Source organism: Botrytis fragariae (assembly GCF_013461495.1).
Source record: "Botrytis fragariae strain BVB16 chromosome Unknown tig00000012, whole genome shotgun sequence".
Lineage (NCBI taxonomy): Eukaryota > Fungi > Ascomycota > Leotiomycetes > Helotiales > Sclerotiniaceae > Botrytis > Botrytis fragariae.
This window is the reverse complement of record NW_023500989.1, coordinates 2,581,776-2,605,806: the sequence shown is the minus strand read 5'-3', so window position 1 is coordinate 2,605,806 and position 24,031 is coordinate 2,581,776. Positions and strand designations below refer to the sequence as shown.

General features: G+C 42.7%; 7 protein-coding genes across 7 annotated transcripts; 4 read left to right on the top strand and 3 right to left on the bottom strand.

The window, feature by feature from the left end:
* Positions 1-665: 665 nt before the first annotated feature.
* Positions 666-1,918, bottom strand: Bfra_003017 (putative mitochondrial 37s ribosomal protein mrp4 protein; the record flags this gene model as incomplete). The annotated part of the gene is made up of 3 exons (XM_037333429.1): positions 666-873; positions 971-1,835; positions 1,888-1,918. The coding sequence occupies 3 exons, from the start codon at positions 1,916-1,918 to the stop codon at positions 666-668; spliced, it is 1,104 nt and encodes a 367-aa protein (XP_037195557.1).
* A 359-nt stretch (positions 1,919-2,277) lies between these two features.
* Positions 2,278-4,537, bottom strand: Bfra_003016 (putative cbs pb1 domain-containing protein; the record flags this gene model as incomplete). Its single annotated transcript, XM_037333428.1, has 3 exons — positions 2,278-3,233; positions 3,283-4,156; positions 4,325-4,537. The coding sequence occupies 3 exons, from the start codon at positions 4,535-4,537 to the stop codon at positions 2,278-2,280; spliced, it is 2,043 nt and encodes a 680-aa protein (XP_037195556.1).
* Positions 4,538-6,629: 2,092 nt separating this feature from the next.
* On the top strand, positions 6,630-8,981 carry Bfra_003015 (putative c2h2 transcription factor swi5 protein; the record flags this gene model as incomplete). Its single annotated transcript, XM_037333427.1, has 2 exons — positions 6,630-7,311; positions 7,357-8,981. The coding sequence occupies 2 exons, from the start codon at positions 6,630-6,632 to the stop codon at positions 8,979-8,981; spliced, it is 2,307 nt and encodes a 768-aa protein (XP_037195555.1).
* A 2,001-nt stretch (positions 8,982-10,982) lies between these two features.
* Bfra_003014 (putative integral membrane protein) lies at positions 10,983-11,564 on the top strand (the record flags this gene model as incomplete). The annotated part of the gene is made up of 1 exon (XM_037333426.1): positions 10,983-11,564. The coding sequence occupies one exon, from the start codon at positions 10,983-10,985 to the stop codon at positions 11,562-11,564; it is 582 nt and encodes a 193-aa protein (XP_037195554.1).
* A 1,467-nt stretch (positions 11,565-13,031) lies between these two features.
* Bfra_003013 (uncharacterized protein) lies at positions 13,032-13,619 on the top strand (the record flags this gene model as incomplete). Its single annotated transcript, XM_037333425.1, is given in 2 exon segments — positions 13,032-13,574; positions 13,593-13,619. The coding sequence occupies 2 exon segments, from the start codon at positions 13,032-13,034 to the stop codon at positions 13,617-13,619; spliced, it is 570 nt and encodes a 189-aa protein (XP_037195553.1).
* Positions 13,620-15,076: 1,457 nt separating this feature from the next.
* On the top strand, positions 15,077-16,148 carry Bfra_003012 (uncharacterized protein; the record flags this gene model as incomplete). The annotated part of the gene is made up of 3 exons (XM_037333424.1): positions 15,077-15,209; positions 15,268-15,545; positions 15,621-16,148. 3 exons carry the CDS (start codon positions 15,077-15,079, stop codon positions 16,146-16,148), a joined length of 939 nt encoding a protein of 312 aa, XP_037195552.1.
* A 4,070-nt stretch (positions 16,149-20,218) lies between these two features.
* On the bottom strand, positions 20,219-22,077 carry Bfra_003011 (putative polyamine transporter 2 protein; the record flags this gene model as incomplete). Its single annotated transcript, XM_037333423.1, has 2 exons — positions 20,219-21,480; positions 21,546-22,077. The coding sequence occupies 2 exons, from the start codon at positions 22,075-22,077 to the stop codon at positions 20,219-20,221; spliced, it is 1,794 nt and encodes a 597-aa protein (XP_037195551.1).
* Between the last annotated feature and the right edge of the window lie 1,954 nt (positions 22,078-24,031).

Sequence of the window (24,031 nt, the reverse complement as noted above, 5' to 3'; positions counted from 1 at the left end):
GGAAAAAAAGATAGAATGAAAATAGAAACAGATGGAGATGAAAAGGATTAGTAGTGAATTGAATTGCACTAAATCGAATAAGATCCGATTCAAATAGGTCAAAGGGAAAGGGTGAGGAAGTTGTTCAAATAAAACGGAGAAGCGAGAACGAATCCGAGTAAACGAGGACAAAAAAGGGGACGGATAAAGTAAATGTTCAGAGGACGAATCGATGAATCAGATGAATGAGTAATTTGCATAAATCCGCCCAAAATATTCCACTTCACAGAGTGAAACAAAGAAGATCCCAATACCCTTACAAGAAGAGGAATGAAGCAGGAATTGATGCGATGGGATGAAATCAATGAAAGCAGTGATCCAGGAGATACAGATAGATAGACAGATAGATGTATACCTACCTACCCCACTGAAGATTTTCCCCTTCAATTTCCAATTTTCCAATTCAAAAACACCCACCTAGGGTCGCGGATTTAGCAACTTTGAGCAGAATCGATCAAGCAAGCAAGCACACACACAAATACCTAGGTATACAGTATACAGCACACACAAGCAACACATAAGACACAAGACAAATACCCGATAAAAATAATCTTATCCATATCATCCATTTTATCCATTTTTACCATTCCCACATTTTATCATATCTACACAATCCTACAAATCCCCTACGAACTCGTACTCGCACCACCTCTCCTCTTGGCCGCCGCTTTCTCCGCCGCTTCTCTCGCTCTACTTTCCGCCGTTACTGGTTCCCCTAGACCCGGTGGTGGTAACCACGTCACCGTACCTTCTTTGGCAGCTTGGAGACGTTTCCTCTGACCTTCTTCACCTGCGCGACCGAGGACTCCGGCTATAAGTTGGATGCAGCGGAGACTGTGGGAGTGTTAGTGTGTGTGGTTTGAGAAATGGGCGAGAAGAGGACAAGCGAGAAGGAGGGCAAGAAAAGAAAGGAAAGGAAAGAAGAACAAACCTATCATCATTCGCCGGAATCGGATAAGTCACCCAAGTAGGATCCGCATCCGTATCAATAACCCCAATCGTCGGAATATTATGCAGACCACACTCATGCAGCAAGATATAATTCTCCAACGGATTTAAACAAACAACCAAATCCGGTTTCAGCGCCTTCCACTTCAAAAGCTTGTCTTCATATCCCGCCACGCTCTCATCATGAGCATCCACCGCCTTAATCGCACACTTCGCCAGAATTTGATCACCATTAGTAATACTACCCGCAACCCATCGATTAAAAAGATGACAACCCTTCGCTAATTCCGCCGCCTTGACGACTGCGGAGTCCTGGCCTGCGCGCGTACCCACAAAGAGAATAAGACCACCATGATAAGCCACTCCTTCGACGACTTTCGCACAGCGACGAAGATGCGCGGCAGTTTCTTCAAGACTGATTATGTGGACGCCCTGACGAATACCATAGATATATCTCTGATTTGCGGGGTTCCACAACTGGGTCGCATGGCCCAGATGAGATTGACTCGCCATGAGGAGCTCGAGCGTTACATCTTTAGGAGCGGGAGGATTGACGATGAGTTGATGGGGTTCGTAATGTTGAGGGACGACAGATCCTAATTTTGCAGTTCGTTTCTTGATGTGGTTGAATCTGTGGAAATCTTCGGCGACATTGGGGACTTTGGGACCGGGGGTTTTCTTTTTTTGAGGAGGGGTGAAGTTTCGGGTGAGGTGGAGGGAATTGAGTGTGGCTTCGAGGGAATTGGTTTGTTTGTTGTGGTTGTCTATCGAGGCTTCGAGGGTCGAGGTCTCTGTTGAAAGAGTGCGGGATTGGGAGAGGCGGAGGGGTGCAGCGAGTGCTTTTCGGCCTATTTTGAACTTCAATTAATGGCCTATGTAGACAAAGACACAATTACTTACCATGCCGTATGGCAATATTTCTTAATATCATTTTGAGGGTGTGTATGGCGATTTTGACGTTATCGAGACTTTTTTGAGATCTCGGACATTGATATCACGCTAGTGGGGCAATACACGCTAACCCCGTTTTGGAACATTATGATTTTTTTTTATGACGGCGACAATGTCTGAGACAATAATAACATTCATGAAAGTAAAAGTCTAAATTTCACATGTAGCATGAGATGTAAATTCTATTTATTTGCAAAGAAGGGTATAGAGTTGAATTCCCGCAAAACTATCAAATGGTTATCAAAAGGCAACATGATGCTTGTATGACTCCGTCTAAAAGATGGAGATCTACAGAGAATTGAAGTCTAACAATATCAACGCAAGCTCTAAAACATTAGATTAACGGCTCGTAGCGCGAGTCAATGCAAAAACTCCAACAATAACAATTGCAAGAGTTACAATGGCTCCAGGTAATAAGAGCTCATTTGGTACTCCTTGAATGACTTCCGCAGCTGGTGGTGGAGCTGCTGCCTTTCGTGACTTTGATTTAACTCGAGGTTCATCATCGCTTTCATCCTCAGAATCAACAACACGACGTCTTCTGATAGTAGCTGAGGCTGGTGGGGTAGCTACTTGAATGATAGGTGGCTGAGGATCTAAAGTAGCAGCCATTGGTGGCTTCTCAGGATCGTGAACGAACAAATCGACTTTGTCCCGATGTCCACTTCTAGCGAGGACAATTGCTTCCAGAAGATCTTCATCAGTTGTGATTGATACAGAATCACCCTCATCATCAAGATAACTGAGAGCGAAACCAGACGAGCCAATTTTCCCATCCTCCACGGTTGCTACACCTCCGACAGCATCAATTTCGGATCCCAACTTGCCTGTTACAGCAGAAATAAGTTCAGCTAAACCATGGCTGGCTATGACTTGAACTCGGTGTACACGTCCGCTTGGAGCCTTGAATTTGAATGCAAATGGAACATCCTCAGGAGGAATATCATTATGCCGACTCAAATGTGAATGCGAAGGAGAATCTACACCAACATGTGAAGCAGAATCGTTAGGAGCAACACTAGCATCCACTTGACGTTCATGACTTCTTGACATGTCTGGGGACATCAAAGAACGACCGCCAGTAGTATGATGATGACTTCCTTCACCAGATATCATTGATTCATTGTCATGCTCCAGAGACATCCAAAACTTATTCCATGCTGGCCCGCTATCACTTTCACCTGTTTGCATGGTGTTAATTTGCTCCAGGGTAGCATATGTAAGTTTGAGAACATCAACCATGCCGACAATTTCGCCTTGGTCGTTCATGACTGGTAAGTTCAAGTAATGTCCATCTAAACACGTCAGTCCATGTACATCTGAAGAAAATAAACCAAAACTTACCATGCATCTTTCTTAGCGCTGCTTGAATGGTCATATCCATAGGAGCAAAATCCGGGTGCGGGGTCATGACACGTACAACAGAGCAGTTGGAGGGGTCCAATCCGGGTGCGATAACACGTAAAACGACATCTTTACTTGTGAAAATACCAGTAATCGATCCCCCATCTTGTACAAGAACAGCCGTGGTATGGTTCTCCTTCATCAATGCAGCCGCCTCCTTGACGGATGTTCGTACGGTAACCGTTGTAGGTGGAATTCCATTAAGGACGGATTCCAAAGTAGGTCCAGACATTTTTGATCGAAGAGCTTCCACATATTGAATGATTTGTTGTGGTTGACTGGATCCCAATTCAGATTGAACACCTTCCAAAGCATCGTAAAGCTTTCTCGATGAGCTATAAGCACGCTCCAATTTTTCCATGGCGTCGTAAAAGCACTTTGTGATATCGAGAATACCTGAAATATCTTGGTTCTCGTCCATGACTGGCAAATGACGAAATCCCTTTCTAACCATCAAATCTAAGGCATCGGTAGCACTGGTATCGGTTCTCGCACAGAGAGGATTTTTGGTCATAATCTCTGCGATTGTGATGTTGGCGGCCTTGATTCCTGCTCCAACCACTCGGAATGCCAAATCTTTGGCAGTAAAAATGCCGGCAATGCGGTCGTCATCATCGGTAACTAGAACGCAATCTTCTCTCTTTGCTGCCATCAACTGTGCGGCCTCTGCTACAGTGGTATTCGGTTTGATCTGAAGGGCTTGACTTGGACGAAGGGCGAGAACGGTTCCTGGCGGGGCTTTTCTTGTTTGACGAGCACGACCTGTCGTCTTACTCTTCTTACTGAGATCCGTCTCGATCTTCCTCCGGATGGCCTGTGGAACTGTCAACCTCGATTTACTTTTTTGACGTCTAATTTGCGGCATGGTGGGATATTTGGCAACTGCACACACCACGAACGAATTTCGTGATATGCAAAGGATTGATAAAAATGACGACGGGAGAACAAGATGAAAGCATAATCGGAAAATAATATAACGTACCTCATCCCTCTTGGATTGTTTTGCTCTGCTTGCACTCATACTGGATCCACCGACTTCACTTTGTGTATTTGGAGTAGTTGCATTTGTCGCATGAGAATCTTGTGCGGGTCGAGGGATATTCGACGCCGGACTATTGCTAAAGACAGGCAATTGACCACGCGCCTGACCGCTGCGACTTGGTGTCCCACGCATTGTGCCCGTAGTGGATGCCATGATTAATTATGCGCTCACAACTTTATGAACGGGGTACCTGATTAGTTAGGTTGTGAGGGGGGTAGGTAGCTAAGTAGTTAGGTACTTGAGTCGTATGCTGATATGGCTCAGGGAATTCGGTATCAAATAATTAAAAAAGTTAATTGTGCCTCATCTACAAAGTAAATTATGGGAGAATTGATGAACAAGAGTTGAAGAGTTGAAGATTGATTAATTAAGTTTCGAAGTTTGGAAGTTTTTGGAAGAGATTCCGACGAAATGAAATGAAATGAAATGGGAACTAAATCTTCACACGAAATTGAATTTTGGGGGGTGGTTTATCTTTCCGGGAGTCTTTGGTAGGTATATAATGGACCAGAAGAAATTGAAGTACGGGTGATGGTTGATAGGGAAATACCGAGATTCCCATTCAATACTCTACCTGGGTAGCCCACCGGTCGAAGAAGAAGAAAAATGAAGGAATTTTTGGTACACGATTCCACCCGGAGATTGAATTGAGGACGATATTTCTTAGGATAGCTGGAAAAGGAAAATTCAAATTGGCGTGATCTCATGATTGGGTTTAAAAATAGACACTTGAGGATTCTTACTATGGACTAGGTGAGTGCTAGGGAGGTACTAGGGAGGGAGGTATTTGAATCAGTTTCAGATTGGAAATTCAAAGTGATTCATGGTGAAATCATCAATCCTGTGTGTAGTTGAGTAGGATGTGGTGTGTGTGGTGTGTGTGTGGTGTGTGGTGTGTGGTGTTTGGTATGCGGCATGTGGTATGTGTGTGGTATGTACCTAGGAAGTAGTAGGTAGATGTCGATGTCGATGTAGATGTAGTACGGACGATCTAAGATGTCGTAGTAGGTAGGTAGGTCATCACACCTAGCATCTGATTCATTGGCTGCCCTAGATATCTAGACAGCAGTCATACAATAACATTGATGGAAAATGTACAGATGATCCAACATACCTAGGTACATAGGTGTAGGTACATAGGTAGGTACACCAGCACAATATAAATCAATATAAATCAAGTACAAATCAAGTACAAATCAAGTATAAATCACGCATAAATCGTGTATAAATCATCTACAAATCAAGTATAAATCTTCCAACATAAATCACACAATAGAGCATCCATATCCTATGAACCTAACAATCATCCAGCACTCGAGCACTCACACATCCCTTCACACTCCCCTTCCCCTTCCCGTCTGCTAATCTGCAAATGGCCCTCGGGAAGTCCTCAAATTGACTTTGTATACCACAATGCCCATCTCCCTCTCTCCCTCTTAGAACTTTCCCTACCGGAGGTCATTGATTGGCCATCTTCCCCAAATTATTGATTTTGCTTACTCTCACCATTTTAATAAAGTTTATCCGAAGTTTGATATTTATAAAGGACAAATCCAACCCAATTCAATCCAATCCATCGCACACGGATCATCTCATTAAGGTATTTTATCTTGTATTTATCTTGATTCATCTGGATTTATCTGTATTCATCTTTCATTGGCTAAAGAGTCCAAATTCGTTGCTATCCCAACCGACCCTCGGATTTGTTGATTTTGGCGCCTGAGATAACATCAGCTTTCAGGACGCGCGCTGGACTATCTAAACCTTCAATTCCTCTCTTCGCTCCCCTCATCCTTCATTTATCTCTCCACACATCCCCACAAATTCATATCCAGATTCAAAACAGAATCACATTCTCCAAAAGAAAGAATTATATTACCACCTACATTTTAATCCTACCAAAGTAGATCACACTTCCTCTACCGGAGAAGACTTTCGTTAGAAACACCCCCCATTAGCTAATTGCTCCATTGATTCAAAGGGCTGAGGAAGTCCTATATCTATTATAAAAAAAGACTCAAAAAAGAGTCAAGCACTGCTGAACAATCCTGAGATCAACATTTGCCCGGCCTAACGGCTTGCGCTGCGTGAGGTATGTATGTACGATTATGGATATCTAGACCGCTCTATCTTCATACATCGATCATCGCGCTAATTCATGCATTGCATAGTCTCGGAACATATAGGTTTGCTTAATTGCAATACTTTCAATCGACATCATTTCCGAACTCTTCGAGCATTCATAATGCTGTCTAATCCATCCAACAACCTTCAAAATCGACATCGACAACATCGACGACAAAATTCGACTCCAACCGCATTCGATGCAGTGAAGGCAAACAACCTGCCACCGGTTCAAAGACATGCCCACAGGCGTGGGATGAGTCTGGATACACGACCACGTCCAATTCAACAGCAGGGTCAATCGGTAAGTAATACTAACATAGGATATCAAACGACACAACAGCATATTTTGCGAGAGACGCAGCAGCAGAGACTGGTTCGCCCGGGCCAGCAGCCATTTCCTATTTACGACAATGACGAGAATCATTTTGTTTCACCACTCGTCACCCCACACAGACAATCGTTCGACTCCGGATGTTCAAATCCATATGAGGTGCAAGGTCATCAACACTCATATTCATATTCCGGCCCAATGAACCCAATAATACCAGTCGACCCAAACTTCAATGGGAACAACGAGTTCGACTTCTTCACTACAAACACAGCAATGACACCAACATTCATGGAATTCTTTCAGGATTCCGAGGTACAAAGTGTCCATTCACAACCAAGTTCTGCAACCCACAGCAGACGATCATCGAGAAGGATAAGTGGTGTCATTTTGGAGGGGGTTGCTCAATTCGAGAATCTAGCTTTGAAATCACCATCAAGACCCATTACACCTCCAGATGCAAACTCTACCAGTAAGTTCTCATCCTAGGTTTTCGGATATGTTCTCATTGTTCTAGATTACTTTCCCCCAGCTCCCCTAGAAAGCCCATACGACCGAACCATCAAGCTGGAACACATCCCACAAAGATTTCGTGATGATTACGACACATCTATGGAGGAAACGATCAAACCTAAAAGTAATCAGAGAACCAAGAATGTTTTTGACGACATGAGACGAGAAGCTGAGATGAAAGCCGAACCTGCCCCACTAGGATCAGGACCCATACCCACTGCCAGCACATTTGACTCCGCACCGATGCCAACATCGAATTTCATGAATATGTCGACTATTAACCTCGATTTTATGAAAAATGATCCACAATTTCAAGCGGCACAATACTCACCGACTTCTTCTAATGTTTCACAAGATCTATCATATCCCTCATCTCCAGAACAATCCCGAAGAAATGTTTTCAGAGATCCTTTCACAAACAGACCCATCTTAGAGGCGCCAGACATGTCACCTTACCCCATGTCTAACTACTCTCACGGTCTTCCCGCTTCAGAGCCAGCTTGTAGCTCTCCTGCTCAATCTTATCGACGATCCGAATCAGTGTCGAGTATCAACCTCGAAGAGTCAATTACCGATACCGGAATCACCATTGATGATATCGCTACCTACATTCAAGCACCGGAACCTGGCGACACAAAGTGGCTTTGCTTGTATCCAGAATGTGGTAAGCGATTTGGTCGAAAGGAAAATATCAAGTCACATGTTCAGACCCATCTTGGGGATAGACAATTTCAATGTCCACACTGCCACAAATGCTTTGTACGCCAACATGATCTCAAAAGGCACGCAAAGATTCACACTGGTGTAAAACCTTATCCATGCCAATGTGGAAATAGTTTTGCTAGACATGATGCTTTGACTCGCCACAGACAACGTGGGATGTGTATTGGTGCTTTCGAAGGTGTGGTAAAGAAGACAGTCAAGAGAGGTAGACCAAGGAAAAATCGACCTGACGATGAAGAACGTGTTGAAAAGGCATCGCGAACTCGAAGCAAAAACAAGACGAGTCCTTCAGAAACATCATCATCAGAATATTCGGAAAGTGCATGCGCTCAATCACCTCGGAGTGATCTAGACATCCTTGATGACAGACCCTTTGGAGACTATGGCTTTTCTCAAAGCTCTCTTGCTACACACGACAGCTATCAATTTTCGAGAGAAAGGTCCTCTTCAGTAGCAGCATCAATATCTTCGATTTCCTCAATGACATCAATTGCCGAATGCGTAGAACCAACTTCAATACAATCAACGCATCCGCCAAATGGATTCCGGACTCGACTCAACTTTCCTGAACATCTTCGATCAAACTCTGGATCACCCACCAAATCTGCGCATAGCAATTATTCACCGCCTGCTTTATGCCAGTCATCTTCTTCACCCACGGCTAGCGCCAACCAATATGACCTAGATGCCGTCTCAAATAGTGGTGAACTCAGTAATCTGCCAAATATTACAGAGCAAGACGATATGTTCTTGGAGGCTTTTGCTGTCACAGGCAGTACCAGCATTACACAACTCGAACGTGATCCAGATCTTTTGATAGGAAAATTCGACAGTATGTTTGGCGTAGCAGCTGATAATTCTGGCATGTTCAGGAATGAAGAGGATGTCTTCTTTGGCAGTCCGTGAGAGAATTTTGGGATATTTATTCCAACTTCTTTGGATTAAAACTGTACACTAGAGGGCGTGGAATTTTAGGATTGGATAAAATAGGATGGTTTGGATGGGTGTAGGATTTAGGACATCTTTGGGTTGGATGGGGGTGGTTCATCTACCCATTCTTTTTAGGCGTTGTTTACATGTGTGTTTTTTTGGATTTAGTTTTGATTTATTGATTTTATTTAGTTATGAGAATAAGGAATGAGGATGAGGATAGGGTGATGAGGTGATGAGGTGGTCTGGGGGGTAAGGATGCACAGGATAGTGCTAAGTAATAACAATTGCACGCGGAATATTTATTGTTATCATCTTTTTGATGGTGTCTGGTTTGAATTGTGGTTTGCTTCTTATTTGATGTGTTGTTATTTGACATGGAGGTAAATATTTGATACCCATATTTTCATAACCTTTGTTCACTTGCTTGGTTACTTGCTTAACTTGCGTTATTGGGTGTTGGGCGTTTTGAATTTGGCTTTTGAGCTTGAGCTTGAGTTTGAGTTTGAGCTTGATGTTGATGTTGATGTTGATGTTGATGTTGATGTTGATGTTGATGTTGATGTTGATGTTCAAGTTGTTTGAGTTTTTCCAGTTGTTCGAGGTTATAATGTTGAGTGCTATGTCAAGTGCTGTGTGGTATGATTAAATAATATAATGAAACAATGGAAAACAATTCATTCTCTGATACTTTTGTTCCCGTAGCAGAATAGAATAGAATAGAGTTTATAGTTTTATTTTTCATTTTCAATATTCGGATGCTTTTTCATGCAGCGGATTGGGGAGTGGAGTTGGTATCAAGCTATTAGGGGATTAGGAGTTCAGTATCAGGAATACTAGCTAAGTACCTAGTATGCTTAGTTGGGGAGGCGAGGCTGTGGATGTGTGAGGGATTCTCGGGTGGGAGGTAGTTTTTTGGTTGACAGTGTTGTTTTGGAAGGTTGTTCAAAGGAGGAGGGATCTGCAGATGATTGTGAGGACTTTGGGGATTGTAAGGATGTGGTTTATTGGGATTTTGATGGTTTTTGGAGGTGGAGAATGGCATGTATTTATAATTGGGACTGAATGGAGTCGAGGGTTGAAAATCTCGGGATCGCTGGGACTTGAAGAAGATGGATAAGAGGATTTTCGTACTGGACGGGAGAGGGGAATGGATGTGTGAAATGCGATTTGTGGTGAGGAAGTTGTGGAAGTCAAATGGATGGGTGATCTGGCTGTTCTAGTCGATCGCGACAGTGATGAAGTTTCAACTCTCGTTCCTTTGGGTTGTGGATTATGGATTGGGAAACTTGATGGAACTTTGCATGCGGTGGATGAGGGTCGAGTGTGAATATGACAGATTCTTGATTTAGAAGATCTCTTTTTATAGAAAGAGACGATAGTAGTGGGGTTGCGCTTATTTATCTATATGCATACAAGAGTATCATACACCTCACTTCACTTCATCTCTATTTACTTTCTACAATAGAAGTCCTATACTTGGCGCACTCATTCGTATTAAGTTTGGATTTATATAATGTTGTGGACTCTGAATCCTGGATCACATTGGATTGGGAGTGGTTGATGTCAATCATACTTCAATGATTTTCTCGTTGTTCTTTTACTTTTGACTCCACTTTCTGTCTTGTTAGTTCTCTCCCCTCAAAGATATTGGGAGAGGTCCGTTTCTTGATTTTTTGTTATTCACTTGTGTTGATAGAGATTATTGAATTCACTTCTTGCGTCTTTCGGAGATGAGCAATTTGATACCGTACTGTTCTTCACCCTGCCTTGTTTTTGCTTTGCTTCATCGTTGTTCTTTTTCTGGTTCTTCTTTACTTACACTGTTTGAGCTTTGATCCTTCTTTGATGGGCTTCACAATGTACATTCTAATTTGATTTAAGGGGATGGTTGATCATTTATTAGTTCTCAGGCTGCGTGGAGGTTTCGATTCTTCAAACTTGTCCTCTTGGGAGAAAAAGCAGCTGCAAAAGAAAATGAAGAGAGACGCCGAAAAGATGGAAAAAGAAGAATACGACAAAAATTATGAGCTGACATTGGAACCCGGTGGTTTTATTCATCAAGCAATTCTGAGAGACCACTTCCACAAAGACAGATATGACGAAAAGAATATAGTCATGTTCAACGTACAATTCCTCGCCCCCAAAACATTCCACTTGGTCACTGGTACACCACCTCCTCAGATCCCGGTTTCCGCTGAAACCTACGCTAGACACGGATACCCATTCTTCGAGATGCATAACGAGCCAAGAGCCATCACGGGTGATTTTGAAGAGCTTTTGAAAAGTGTAGGAGATATCGACAAGGAAAAGAATGTGAATTTGAAAGTCCACCAGCAAGAGAACGGTTTGCATTTCAGGAGGGTGAAGTTGAATACAGTGGATGAGATGAGTCACTCTATACTTTATTGGCTTTTCAGAAGAAGAACACGCAGAAATGACATGAGTAGGAGATTTGAAAAATCTTTAAGGGGAGGCAATACGTCGTGGCGACTTGGACGAGTTGAGTGCTGTGCGATTTTTAAGACTTCACAGCACCGCACAATTAAAATCGACTGAATTCATGCGGCTTTAAATATCTATCCTTGTGGGTCTTAAGTTCATAACAGTTCCCCAGAAAGACTCTTTCCAATACATGACCGACCACATTATTTCTGCGCAAGTGGCCAATGTAGGAACGTGCAATAATGCACACAGTCACACTGCAAGTAAAGATCTAATTACCATCCTCCCTACACCATCAGTGGGTGTACGGACTGACGGGATACTGCAAAACTGGAGTTGCGAATATCTTTTGATACATCAACTCTCATAATTTAGAAATTATTACAATTATTCATCTGAAATGAGACAATCACCAGTGAGTGCATGGATTGATAGAACACCTCTTAACTTTCAAAAATTTTAACAAATTCATTCTTCAATTGTTTAATATCAGAATTCATATTCTAATTGTTTGATTTCTAATAGATAATTGAAATAATGTACAAGCTAAATGATTTGATGTATCAAGTGATATTAACAAGTACATTTTTGTAGTGTCTTGTTCGTACACCCAATGATGAATCAAATCAGATATCTTGATATCAAACAATTAAAGAATGAGTTTGTTAAAAATGTCGATAATCAGAAAGTGACCCGTCAATCTAAACACCCACTAGTGCGTCCAATGATCAGATATGACATTAATTCAAACTAGGTAACTAGAAGAATAATTAGCATAGCGATCCTGAATGCCATGTGTCCACAGAGAACCGAAATTTATTATAATGGCCTAGGGTACCATTAAGCCAGGCTATTACCCCTAAGGGTACGAAATCCAGTTTTATCATACATCACATGCTTATTCAGGCTAGCGCCTTCCCCATCCACAGGAAAACTCGATCACAGGATCAGGAAACATCAAGCCGGAGGCCAAGGGTCATCTCAATTGCCTACAGAAGAGAAATTCGGAATGTGAGAGAACCATTACTGACGACGTTTGACATTAGACTACTGAAAAAGTTATTATGACCCAGTCGCCAAGACTCTGGATTCATCGTGAATTTACAGCACTGAACTAATGGAAACGGGCAGTTTCGAAGCAAAAATTCTTTTCAATGTATGGCTTTATCTAAGAAATAGTTTTGTGGTTGAGATTTCTGCTATTCAAAAACTCAGAGGCCATACACGTTGAGAGCTTCTGAGTTGCCAATTACCCCACAAAATTAGAGTTGCAGCCGATGTCTCGCTTATAAATTTAGGGGGAGACGGACTAGAAGTTCCTTAGTACATGGTATTCCAAACGTCATTTCTACACCCACAGTGAGAAATTTGTGCGCTCCACTGACCATAAATCTGAGCTAGTTTTGTAAATTATCTTAGCTTGCTAATACTCATCTACATCATGAAATGCGACACTAAGCTTTTTTTTCTCGCACGAATCTTTTGTATACAAATAATACTCAAATACTGCAGCACTTCTCGAACACCTAAAGTACTCACGACAAATAATCAACGTACTCAAATTCTCACCAAAATACCAAAATGTCTCAAAGATTACTTGTTCAAAACTTGCCTTTTGGGGCCGATAAATTCTCAGCGCCCGTTCAACAACAGGCTGAAGAAATTATTCACAGATGCGTCGGATACCGCCCCGAGAACAAATGCGACTGCAGCGATGTTGAGAAATTCAGTCCAGGTTCAAAGATTCGTGACGATCCGCTGTTTTTGAAGATCCTTTCTGGTATGGCTGACGTACAAATCGCCGGCCCCAGACAGGAAATACTGAATGGACATGGGTCGGAACAATATGCTGCACAGAGTCGTAAAGAAAGAATAAAGAACTGGATTTCACATGTGCAAAGCGAAAGCGAAAATTTTACCAAGTACGAGTATGATATGAAGGAGGATATCAACAATGGAGATACTACTCTCAATGGGTATGCGGTCAACGCGAGCCTACCGAGCCCAGCAGAGCGCTTCGAAACTAAAGAAGAAGTTGATCTGAGAATTCAATCTGCTGTTGACTTCATATTATATTACACTGACCCTCTCGCATTCTTCGCAAGCCCCGCCTCCGATGCCTATGTTGATGATAGTTATTAGGACGAAATCGATAGTGATAAGAGTTAAGACTTACTGGAGTTAAGCTCCCAAAAATGCGACGATTCGTGCTGTGTATAATCTCTCATCAGCTGAGATTTTTGAGATGGAACAATACTATATAATGGCATGTGGATAATCGCTTTCAACTCCAGTAGGAGATGTGGATACAGGAAACCTCAGGGGCTCTCGGACTTCTAATTGAAGTCCCCCTCTTGGTCATCAAATTCTCTCGCCTGTAAGTCATATTCGCTATCCAATCCACGCCCTCCACCGTCTGGCAGAATATCTCGAAATATTTGTTGTATATGTGCTTCAGGCTATGAAAGCCAAGAGATAGATGCCTATTCCAGACAGTCTTCAGGCCTCGTTGAATTTGGCATTATTTGATACTTGGTCATTACTTGTGAAGAATATGAGGCTAACTTCTCATTCTGAAGATGGCAATGATACTCAGCAAAATCTTCCCCACCCAACAACGAAACAAGATTCCCAGGCAGGCCAATTGCATCGAAATAAAGACTGGTGTAAAGGGGCAAAGATGTATCAAGATCTGAACCGATTCAAGGGCCTATCTTGCAGCTTGATCGGTGTCTCCCGAAGCAACCTGCATTAGTAACGCCATCAGAAGCTTGGCATCTGTATCGAAGCTCTTGATGCCCCTGATTGATAATGTGCCATTATACTGAGAGGATCTAGAAACACAATCAATAACCATGAGGATTTTACTTGGAAAATCACAGGCACGAAGAGGATATCTTGATGGATTTGTTGTGGGGATCCAGCGTGAATGGTTATTTATTAAACAAATACTTCGAGGAGTATCAAGTCTTGTCTTCTTCTTGTAATCTTAAAGACAATATACGTCGAATGTAACATTCTCATCACTTCTTTCTGACCTTAGAGCATGCGAATAACGAGGTGTCTTTGTTGATGGTGGGGTAGAGAGTGCAATCATACCGGCCAAAGGGTTATGACTCAGCATGCTTCATGGCTTCAACGTCACACCACACTTCATAGTTCAAAGGATACAAGTTACCCAAATCATAAGAAACGTAGGTCGAAGGTTTTCACGAACGTGTCATGGCTTCATCCGAGGACTTTATATTGTAAAGTCATATTCTCAGACTTCATCCTGCCAATTTCTGTGGGATTATTACATGTGACAGTTGCTTTGCCGTTCTCTCATTATCATACATAGAACATCGACATCATGGAAAGATTATCAGGGCTAAAATATGAGTCAAACTGCAGACAGGAATTATCGTACGATCTAATCATTCACTGTCTCGGCCAAATCTTCTTATTCATTGGCTCATCTTAATGGCCTTGCTGATATGACGTGTCGTAGATTTTCGACACTCCTAGTACACTCTATCGTCTGCACTATAGGAAACCAAAAGCTTCTGAAGTCTGACTTTGATATCAGAATAATTACCGCAGAAGTCAAGATGTAATCACTGATAGGCGTTGTCTTCTCTACAAATATGGGTGATCCCTTACTACGAATGGCGGGCCTACCAGGAATGAGATCTCTTGGAAACGGTCCACTGCCTGATGATGGAGATGATCGCATACCAACCGAAAGATATCTTTACAACACCAGAGAATTGTACGACAGTAAAGGATGGTGGTCTCCTTGGTTGGATTACCACGGATAATATGTTAACATATCCAGTAAAGACTAAGAAACCAGATGCCGATTTCGTCTCCAATGATTATTATGGGGTTCCTACACTTGAAGATAAGATTAGGATATCGATGCGACATGCAATGGGGGAGTTTTGTTGGATAAGAGGGTTTGTCGAAGTGTTGCGAAGACGAGAAAACGACGGTAGCCAAGAGGCGAAAGAGGTTTTGATCGATTTTCTCGGGTTCATTAGCACGCGTGTGGTGTGGTCTGTGAAATGTTGCAACCAAGAATGGAAGAGTGATCGTAACACTCCTATCATTGAGGTGGGTGTTTGATTCGCCACCATGAACGATTCAACTTTCCTTGTAAATGAAAGGCTAACAAAGTTATTCTTGCAGAAGTCTTTGACATGGTTGAAGAGAAACAAATTGTTTCATCCCTGCATAAAGCACATCTCTATAGATTTTGACCCTAGAGATGAATTTAATGTGCCCTTTTTTGAGGATTTTGTTACTTTATGCTGGTACATATCAACCCATCTTCCCGACCTTGATTCTGCAATTCTTTGTTTGACAATTGCTGGAGATGATTTCCAGGAGGTCTTAAAATCTCCAATGAGGTTCTCTTGGGTTCAAGCTTTTAGAGAATTGCGAATTGGGAAGGTTAACATCTGCCCGAAGTTGACCAAATCGGGTGAATCAGATGAGTCCAGGAGGTATAGGTCACGGCATTCCATCGATGAAAGATTTGCTTACTTTTTGGATTTCCATCATGCTAGGCTTGGCATAAAGAGCCTCCTTCTCAATGATTTGAATAATGAGAGAGGGTTAATCACTCATATGTTGACCCCGGGCTCTAAGCTTTGGGGCTATACTGATGACATTGATGATGATGCCTACATCTCCTTACAGTACATGGAGAGCTAGTTTAGCTATACTGACGATATTGCTGACAATGCTTACATTTTATGACAATCTATGGAAGGATGGGATGAAAAACTGCCCAAACCGCTTCGTTTTAGAAATATCAAAAGGTGTCTCAGACCTTTGAGACTACAAAGATATCAATTACCTCGTCAAAGTCCTCCCAATCAACGAGTACCACAGCAAATGATTCAGCGGGCACCACGAGCGGCTTTTCGCAATATTCTTCCAGGTGATGGATGGGCAAGATCGATTTGGTATCAAATGAAGTTGTAAATTAGTATTAGGTTAATAACACGCGATGAATTTTCAAAAAGAATAAATATTTTGTGATATTACCACCGAAACTTTAGAGTCTAACCTAAGACAGAAAGCTCGAATTGCTAATAGAGCCCGTCTATAGCGCTTTCAAAGCAGGGTGTCGGAATTTAAGTGAGCTTGAGGATGTTCTGGACTTTACTTCATCTTTGGGTGACTTTCTTTGTAATTGCTACCATGTGCGACTGAGCTACATTCTTACTTTTCCAGAGATTTAGTTAGTTGATCGAGCGAATAACCGTCTCCTCTGTATCGTATTACTTCTGGGTCAAAATACACATTGAGAGAAATTAAAAATAAATATCCAATGAGTAAGTATTCAGGAAGCTGTTTCATTTGTCAGTAAAGAACACGTACAATGATAGTTGTCGGCTTTACTAGTCGAAAAATAAGCTCCTCCTAGAGAGAAAAATATGACCAGACTCTACCAAATCGACTCTAGTGATCAAAGCAAGATGTACAAGAATCGAGAAATTTGATATTAGGGTTCGAGGTAGTGTGAGCTTAGGAAAATGACGCGATTTTTAGCTTGAAGATCTTCGTTTAATTTGGAGTATAAAACTCTGCACTTCTCCTGCAATTCTCAATTTCTTCTCAACTTCCGAATCCATCAAAAATGAATATGGAGCTGGGTATTCTTTGGATAATCCTCCAAATGGATCCATTCTATCGTGGAAGATCGAATTCACCTTGAGAGTCTTTTGGCCTCGGATCCTGAGGCTCAAGCCTAACAATATCTACGGCAATCATATTCATACCTAACAAGCTTCTCAAGTCAGTATTCCTCACCTTGCTTGATACTATACACTAACATGATGGACCTTTAGTCCAATACCAATAGTCCATATTGTAAGACATTAGCACTTCAAATGCTCTTCGACTTCGCAACCAAAGCAACAGAAAATGTGTGTAAGGAGTATTTTTCACCTTCTTGTGGGTGGAAAATGAGATCTCCCTTGCATCACGCCGCAAATTCTATTCATCGACTCCGGCGCGAAGACAAATGTCTCTAATTTTTGGATGCAACAGAAGCATTCGCTCCCTCTATTCTGTTCTAACATGGAGTTTTAAGATTCACGAATATGAATCACTGATTAGCCCGAGATTTAAGCATCTCAGAACCCCTCATATCAGATCAATACTTCATCACATCAGATAGATCGTTTCAATTCGACGTTAGAGCACCTGTAATGAATCAGCATAGATTCAAATGGTCTAGAGTACGATCTGACAATGAAGTCATTCAATCTCTAGATCCGAATGTAAATTTGAGATAGTTTGAAACGCTGAGGTCATTTGGATCGTCGAAATATTTCAAAGCATCAGAATATTTTCAGAGTTTGGACAACTGTAGGCTCTGAGATATCTCCCAATATCAGAATTCTTTCAAACATCGATATACATCTAGATATTGAGAGTCTTCCATTCTGAAGTACCTTCACGCGTTCATTTGCTCTCAGACACAGAAAGACTTTCAGACATCGAACGTGTCTCACCGTCGGACTACAATCCGGACTCATATACATTCTACCCTCATTCCCAATCCGCCAATTACTATTTATGAATGAGGCTAGTGTTCAGTATCAACTATATATAAATTAAATTTAACGACAGACTACCCTCGTTTGGAACGATCTCTTAGCGGAATGGTTAGTGTTACTACTTAATCCCTCATGCTTCCCTTTTTTGGTAATTTGAACAGAGTCCCGTGAAGGATGATGTTCACATTATTAATCGTGGATCCCATGTGTTCAGCGGGCTGGAAAGCTGTCATAATCTACATACGCTCTGGTGTATGTTTTGATTTAGTTGTGTGCGAGCTGGTGCCCGCATCGTTTTGGAGCGCTTGTGCTTGAGGCTGGAGTGAGTGCGGATACAAAGGAAAACCCCTTCTGCTCCCCTCTTCAAAACCTCAGCACAATCGTTTTATCGCTAAGCTCTAAAACACGAACATCCTGCCGAAGATCTGGGATCCTATAGGAAGGGAAACGGCAAAAGCTCAAGGATTATCTTGTTACAATCCTCATGTGTGTAGTCTTTTCGACTACAACATCCAGGGGTTAGTTCCGTCGGAAAGCAACTTGAAGGCTTTGTGGCCCCTCCGACCGCAATATATAAAGCGAGGTTCGTCGGAAAGCAACTTGATGTTCTTTTTTTCTCCGATTACAACACTCAAAGGCTTTGCCTGTTGAGAAGCTCATTTTCAACAATACGAAGGTAAAGAATACCACCCCTTCTCTCTTGCTACAATTTACTAATCGATTATCTAGACTCGACGACAATAAGATCTTAAGACTCTACGATTCACACACAACGTACTCATCAAAACATCGAAATCGGTCAACAATTATTAACGGAATCGAAAGCTACGACTACTCGTGATGGATTTCTAGGATTCTAACATAGCGGGGGCAAATGGATAATCAAGGCCAAGATCCAAGTGTGTTTCCGCCGGAAAGCAACTTGAGGATTCTCGCATCTTGAGTGATTACATCCAGGTGGAGTCACTCTTTGTTTCGGAATCACAGTTCAAGACTTCGGTTTCCGTGATTAGTTTCTGTCTTCTGACTCCTTACCATCCAAGAACCAGACCAGTAACCACGATCATATTCCAATTAGTGCTATGCTTGCGCATGATCATTCCCACATTTTCAGTGTCATTATGCCACTGAGAGCGAAATCAAGGCCAAGATCCAGGATAAGGAGTGGTTTTTTCAGAGGGCGATTCGATAATTCCTTCTTGACTGCATGAGTCTATCGACAACGTCAAGGCCAAGATTCAAGTCTTCCTAAAAAAACATCAGGGCCAAGATCCATGTCTCGCCCAATGGCGTCAAGGCCAAGATCCAAGACTCTCTCATCCCACAAACCAACACGACTCGTCTCCAACACCACAACAGCAACAATCAAAATCTGCATCAACCAGGCCATCTTGCAGGTCAAAGTCTCGTTCGTCATCGCAATTAAGCAGAAATCAAAGTCAACCACATTCTCTAAGCCTTTATCTAACCACTCAAACTGACGCTGGCCTGAACTTGATGAAGTACACATGATACGAGGGCATCAAATACAGCAGGCTGTGAGATGCAATCGCAAGGAGTAGTAATTTAGAATCAAGAAGTTGGATAAGCAAAATATGAAGGCTAAGATGCAAGTCTGGTTCCACAATGTGAAGGCTAAGATTCAAGTCCGGTTCTACAATGTGAAGGCTAAGATTCTAGTCCTTTCTAATACTTATCAAATCTTGATATATTCTACTTTCATATTACAACAGGGAAAAACTCCCCAATTTCAATACGCAGCTTTTTATTATTATCCAACCATCGACTATTTCGCCTACATCGACTGAATATGGAAGTTTTGGATATCGATTATACGGGAGGAAATTAGTGGATCGGATTATTTTGATGGGTAATTGGAGTGCAGCAGGGTGGAAAGGAGGAGATGGATGAGGATTGATGGGTAGATTGAAAAAAATGAAGGATGTAGGATTCGTTTGTAAAACAATTGTACACATGATCTATTTACTCTGATGACAGAATGCCCGTGTGAATAATACTTGATGATGTCTATTAATGCGACTAGACTATGATAATATGAAGATGAAATTACAAATCTATTGGGAATCTCTAATGTCCATCTCTAACACCCACCAAACGCCCCGTTTTAACCCTACACATCTCCTCATACAAATCATTACTTTATTCTTTCTTTCCACCCCCACCCCGACAATCTTCCAGAACCACCTATAACCCCTAAGGCGTACTAACATAACTCCTCTGCCTCTCCAACTCCTCCTCCCCCACCCTCCTCTCCCCCTCCCCCTTCTTCCCCATTCCCTCCTCATCCTCCCCCCCATAAGCAAACCGACTCTTCTCTCTAATCTTCGCACCCCACACCCAGAACACAAACGGAATCGCACAGCACGCCAACGCTATAAAAGCCAGCAACGAACTCGCCCACTGGTATCCCAGTCGCGCATACATTTGTTCCGTAAAAAGCACCACCGCGGCTCCCCAAAACGATCTCAAGAAAGTTTTCGCCGCGAGCGCTGAAGCTGCTTGATGTTGATAACTATCAACTAGGTAATTATTCGCAGCGTTATAGAGGAAGATAAATCCGAATCCGACGGGGAAACCACCGATAGCCGGGCCGATCCAATGGAGATGGGGATAGGAAGTCCAAGCGAAAATAAAGAGACCGATGGGGATGAACCAGCACGAACACATCATTGGGATTAGTCGTACTTCAGCTGGGGGATGTCCATTGTATTTTCGTACTTGGTTCATGTAATTGCGGTTGACGATTGGAGCGCACAGAGCCGATGCGATGACGCCGAGAGCGAGAGGAATGAACATGAGTCCTGTTGTGCCTGCAGAGTAACCTTTTCCTTCTTGGTAGACGATGGGGAAGGCGACGAAGAACATGTAGAGGAGACCGTAGAGGACGCTCATGTAGAGGGAAATGAGGAAGACGATGAGTTCTCCGAAGAGCAGTTGGAAAGGACGGATGAGGAAAATACGGAGACGTTCTGCAAAGGGTCGGAGATCGAGATCCTGTTCTGTGACGTGTTCCTGTTCGCCGGTTCGCTCGCGCATTTTTCTGGCTCGTCGAGCGAGGATTGTGGGAGCGTAGGTTTCGGGGACGGTGAAGGTAATGAGGACCCAGACGATAAAGGCGAAGATGATTTGGATGTAGTAGAGCCAGCGCCAGCCTGCTGCGTCGGAGAGGAATCCGCCGATCAGAGGACCGATGGCGGGACCGATGAAAGGAGCGGCGGAGAAGGCGGCCATGGGGACACCGCGTTCTTCGGTGCGCCAGAGATCGGCGAGGGTACCGCCTACGAGGGTCATGGGGGCGGAAAACCATATTCCATCGAGAGCGCGACAGATGAGGAGGGTCTCGATGTTTTGGGCGACGGCGCAGGGTATGATGAAGATCACTGCGAGAAATAATGTAACTCCGTATATCCAGCGGCGGCCGACGACTTCGGAAAGAGGAGCAAACATCATTGGACCTGATTAGTGTTAGCTCCTCGTCATCAACTTAAAGCACACATAAAAAAACAGAGAATCAACATACCGATACCAAAACCCATCACAAAAACCGTGATACTGAGAAGAGCCACCTCCTCAGAAACATGAAATTCTTCCTCCACCCCAATAAGATCCGCCGTAATAATTGACGAAGCGAGGGCAACCACAAAACACGTCAATGCAACCACCATGGTAATATACCATTTAAACGCCTTTGACCAATTTTTAGGATTCTCCGGATCACCGGGTAGGAAAGTAACGAGTTTATAGTCTATCTTTCCATTTCGTTTCGCAGAGGGAATTTCACCTTCTGGTTTCTCGGCTGTGTATTCGGAGAGATTGGCATTGGGACTGAGCGTTCGATAGGGAAGATTGATATCGAGATTCGGGTCTCGGGTTTCTTTTTGCGAGAGATGGGTTGGGGTATTTTGCAGCGTGGTACTTCCGCGTCGGGAGTGTGAGGATTTGTGGGTGGGAGTGCGGGTGATGGGTGTTTGGGGGTCTTTTGTGCGGTTGTTGAGGATGGAATCATAGAGGACATCTTTTGGATTCGAGGTACTACTCTCTGTGTCTGACATTTTGATGGAGGCGGGTGTGGATGGACACCCTGCAATACAATGAAAATCGTATATAGACGACTCGCACCAGAGGGAGAGATAAAGCCAACGTGAGAATGCAAGACAATATAAAAAATATATGAAGCCCAATACAGCGAACAAACAGATCTTATCGCAAAGGTACCTAGACCCTTATATATATTCCACTATCCAGATCTTCACATCCGCCCTCACCCATACAACATCCTCAAGATCCGACATCCTCCTCTCACCATTCACAAACTCGACTCAACTACCCTATGCATACTAGTTATCACATCTCACTGATCCACAATTAATCCATCAACCCTGTCTCAGATCCTCAAAGTCATTGTAAAACCATCCAACGACGCTATTTATTCAGATAATAGAAAAGCAAGCGGTATCAGAAAGTTTATTATTGCCGACTTACATCCGCTTTTTATCCGGGTGTGTTGGCTCTGCGAGCTGATGTTGTGGGTGGAGATGATCCTGCATCCAGGGTGATGAAGAAACCTCGTTTAAATGAGGGAGTAAAGGAGTCGGGAATAAGTATCGAATAGGCTTGATTATTCGGAGACAATTTTATTGTGGTGATGGTTTGGAAGATTGGTGAAGGGATGAGATCATCGCACCTCTTTCATCTCATCTGAGATGCTGTACCATGTTTTCGGTATGAGAGATAACCTCCATATCTACTCATACCTACACGATTCTGAACATGAATCCCCCAAACTCGGCATCATATCAATCACCCTGTGAAAAATGTTATTTATTCAAAGGCTCACCTTAAGTTCACTAACCGTAAACTCACGCACAAATCTAACACCACAACATCACATCACACCACACCACACCACACACACAATCTAGACTCTTCCTCCCTCAATACCTACCTAGAACCTAGATACACACGCTACTATCTCCCTTCCCTGTTATCACCAGTGGACCTTCACCGTCCCAACATGGCAACCATCCCAAAACTTCGGCATCTTGGCACTCAATTCGGCCCATTTGCGTGCAAAATTTTCCCAATCCCCATCATTCCACATCCCGTTCCCTGATATCGCATCCAAAAACAATTCAACGATGCGGTCACGGCCCGAGGTAATGATCATGGGTTTTCTCGGTTGTGCGTTTGAGTTTGCCGATGTCGGGTGCAGGGATGTGGGCGTTGGGTTTGTGTGCGTCCTGCGTAGGGCTGAATTGAATGTGCAGGGGGTGGAAGGGAGATAGCTGCTCTATGTACGATGTAGGTAGGTGATAAAATGGGCGGCATTTGAATATTTCTGTATACTTTCAATGATCTGTTTTTGTTACTTTTGTTGCCTATATATCTGAAGTAAAGATGGTCAGAAGATAAATCCTATTCTCGTTTTTCAAGATTCATTTGTTCTACTCGTGTTTATTTATACTCTAATTAATTCATAGATTCTGACACAAATTTATCGGCTGAATTCAGTCTTGTTTTTTTCTTCTATGTGGAGATAGACATGTACATACATACATATGTAGGTATGGAAAGGTAATGATGAGGTTCTGGTTCTGAGGTTTGAGATGTGATATTTTGTATCAAGTCTTTGATATTTAATATCTGATGAATGATGCTCCAAGATTACAAAATAAACAGAACACAATGAATTAACAAAAAGCGAATCCAGCATTTACCAAAACCCCTCCTATCTCATTCCCTCTCCTCCTCTTCCTCCTCCTCCTTCTCCGAAAATATTCATCCACCAAGCTAAGCAGTATACCAAATCCCAATCCCAATCCCAGTCCCCAACCCCGACTCCAAGACCATTTCAAAATCCCCAAATCCCATCACCTCCAATCCACTTGTTCCAATTCTACATCCATTACTCCTAACCCCAATCCCCAGTCCATATCCCAAAGTATGAGTACACTATCGATTCTACTGAAGAAATTATACCATCCGGAGATTAGGACTGATATCCAA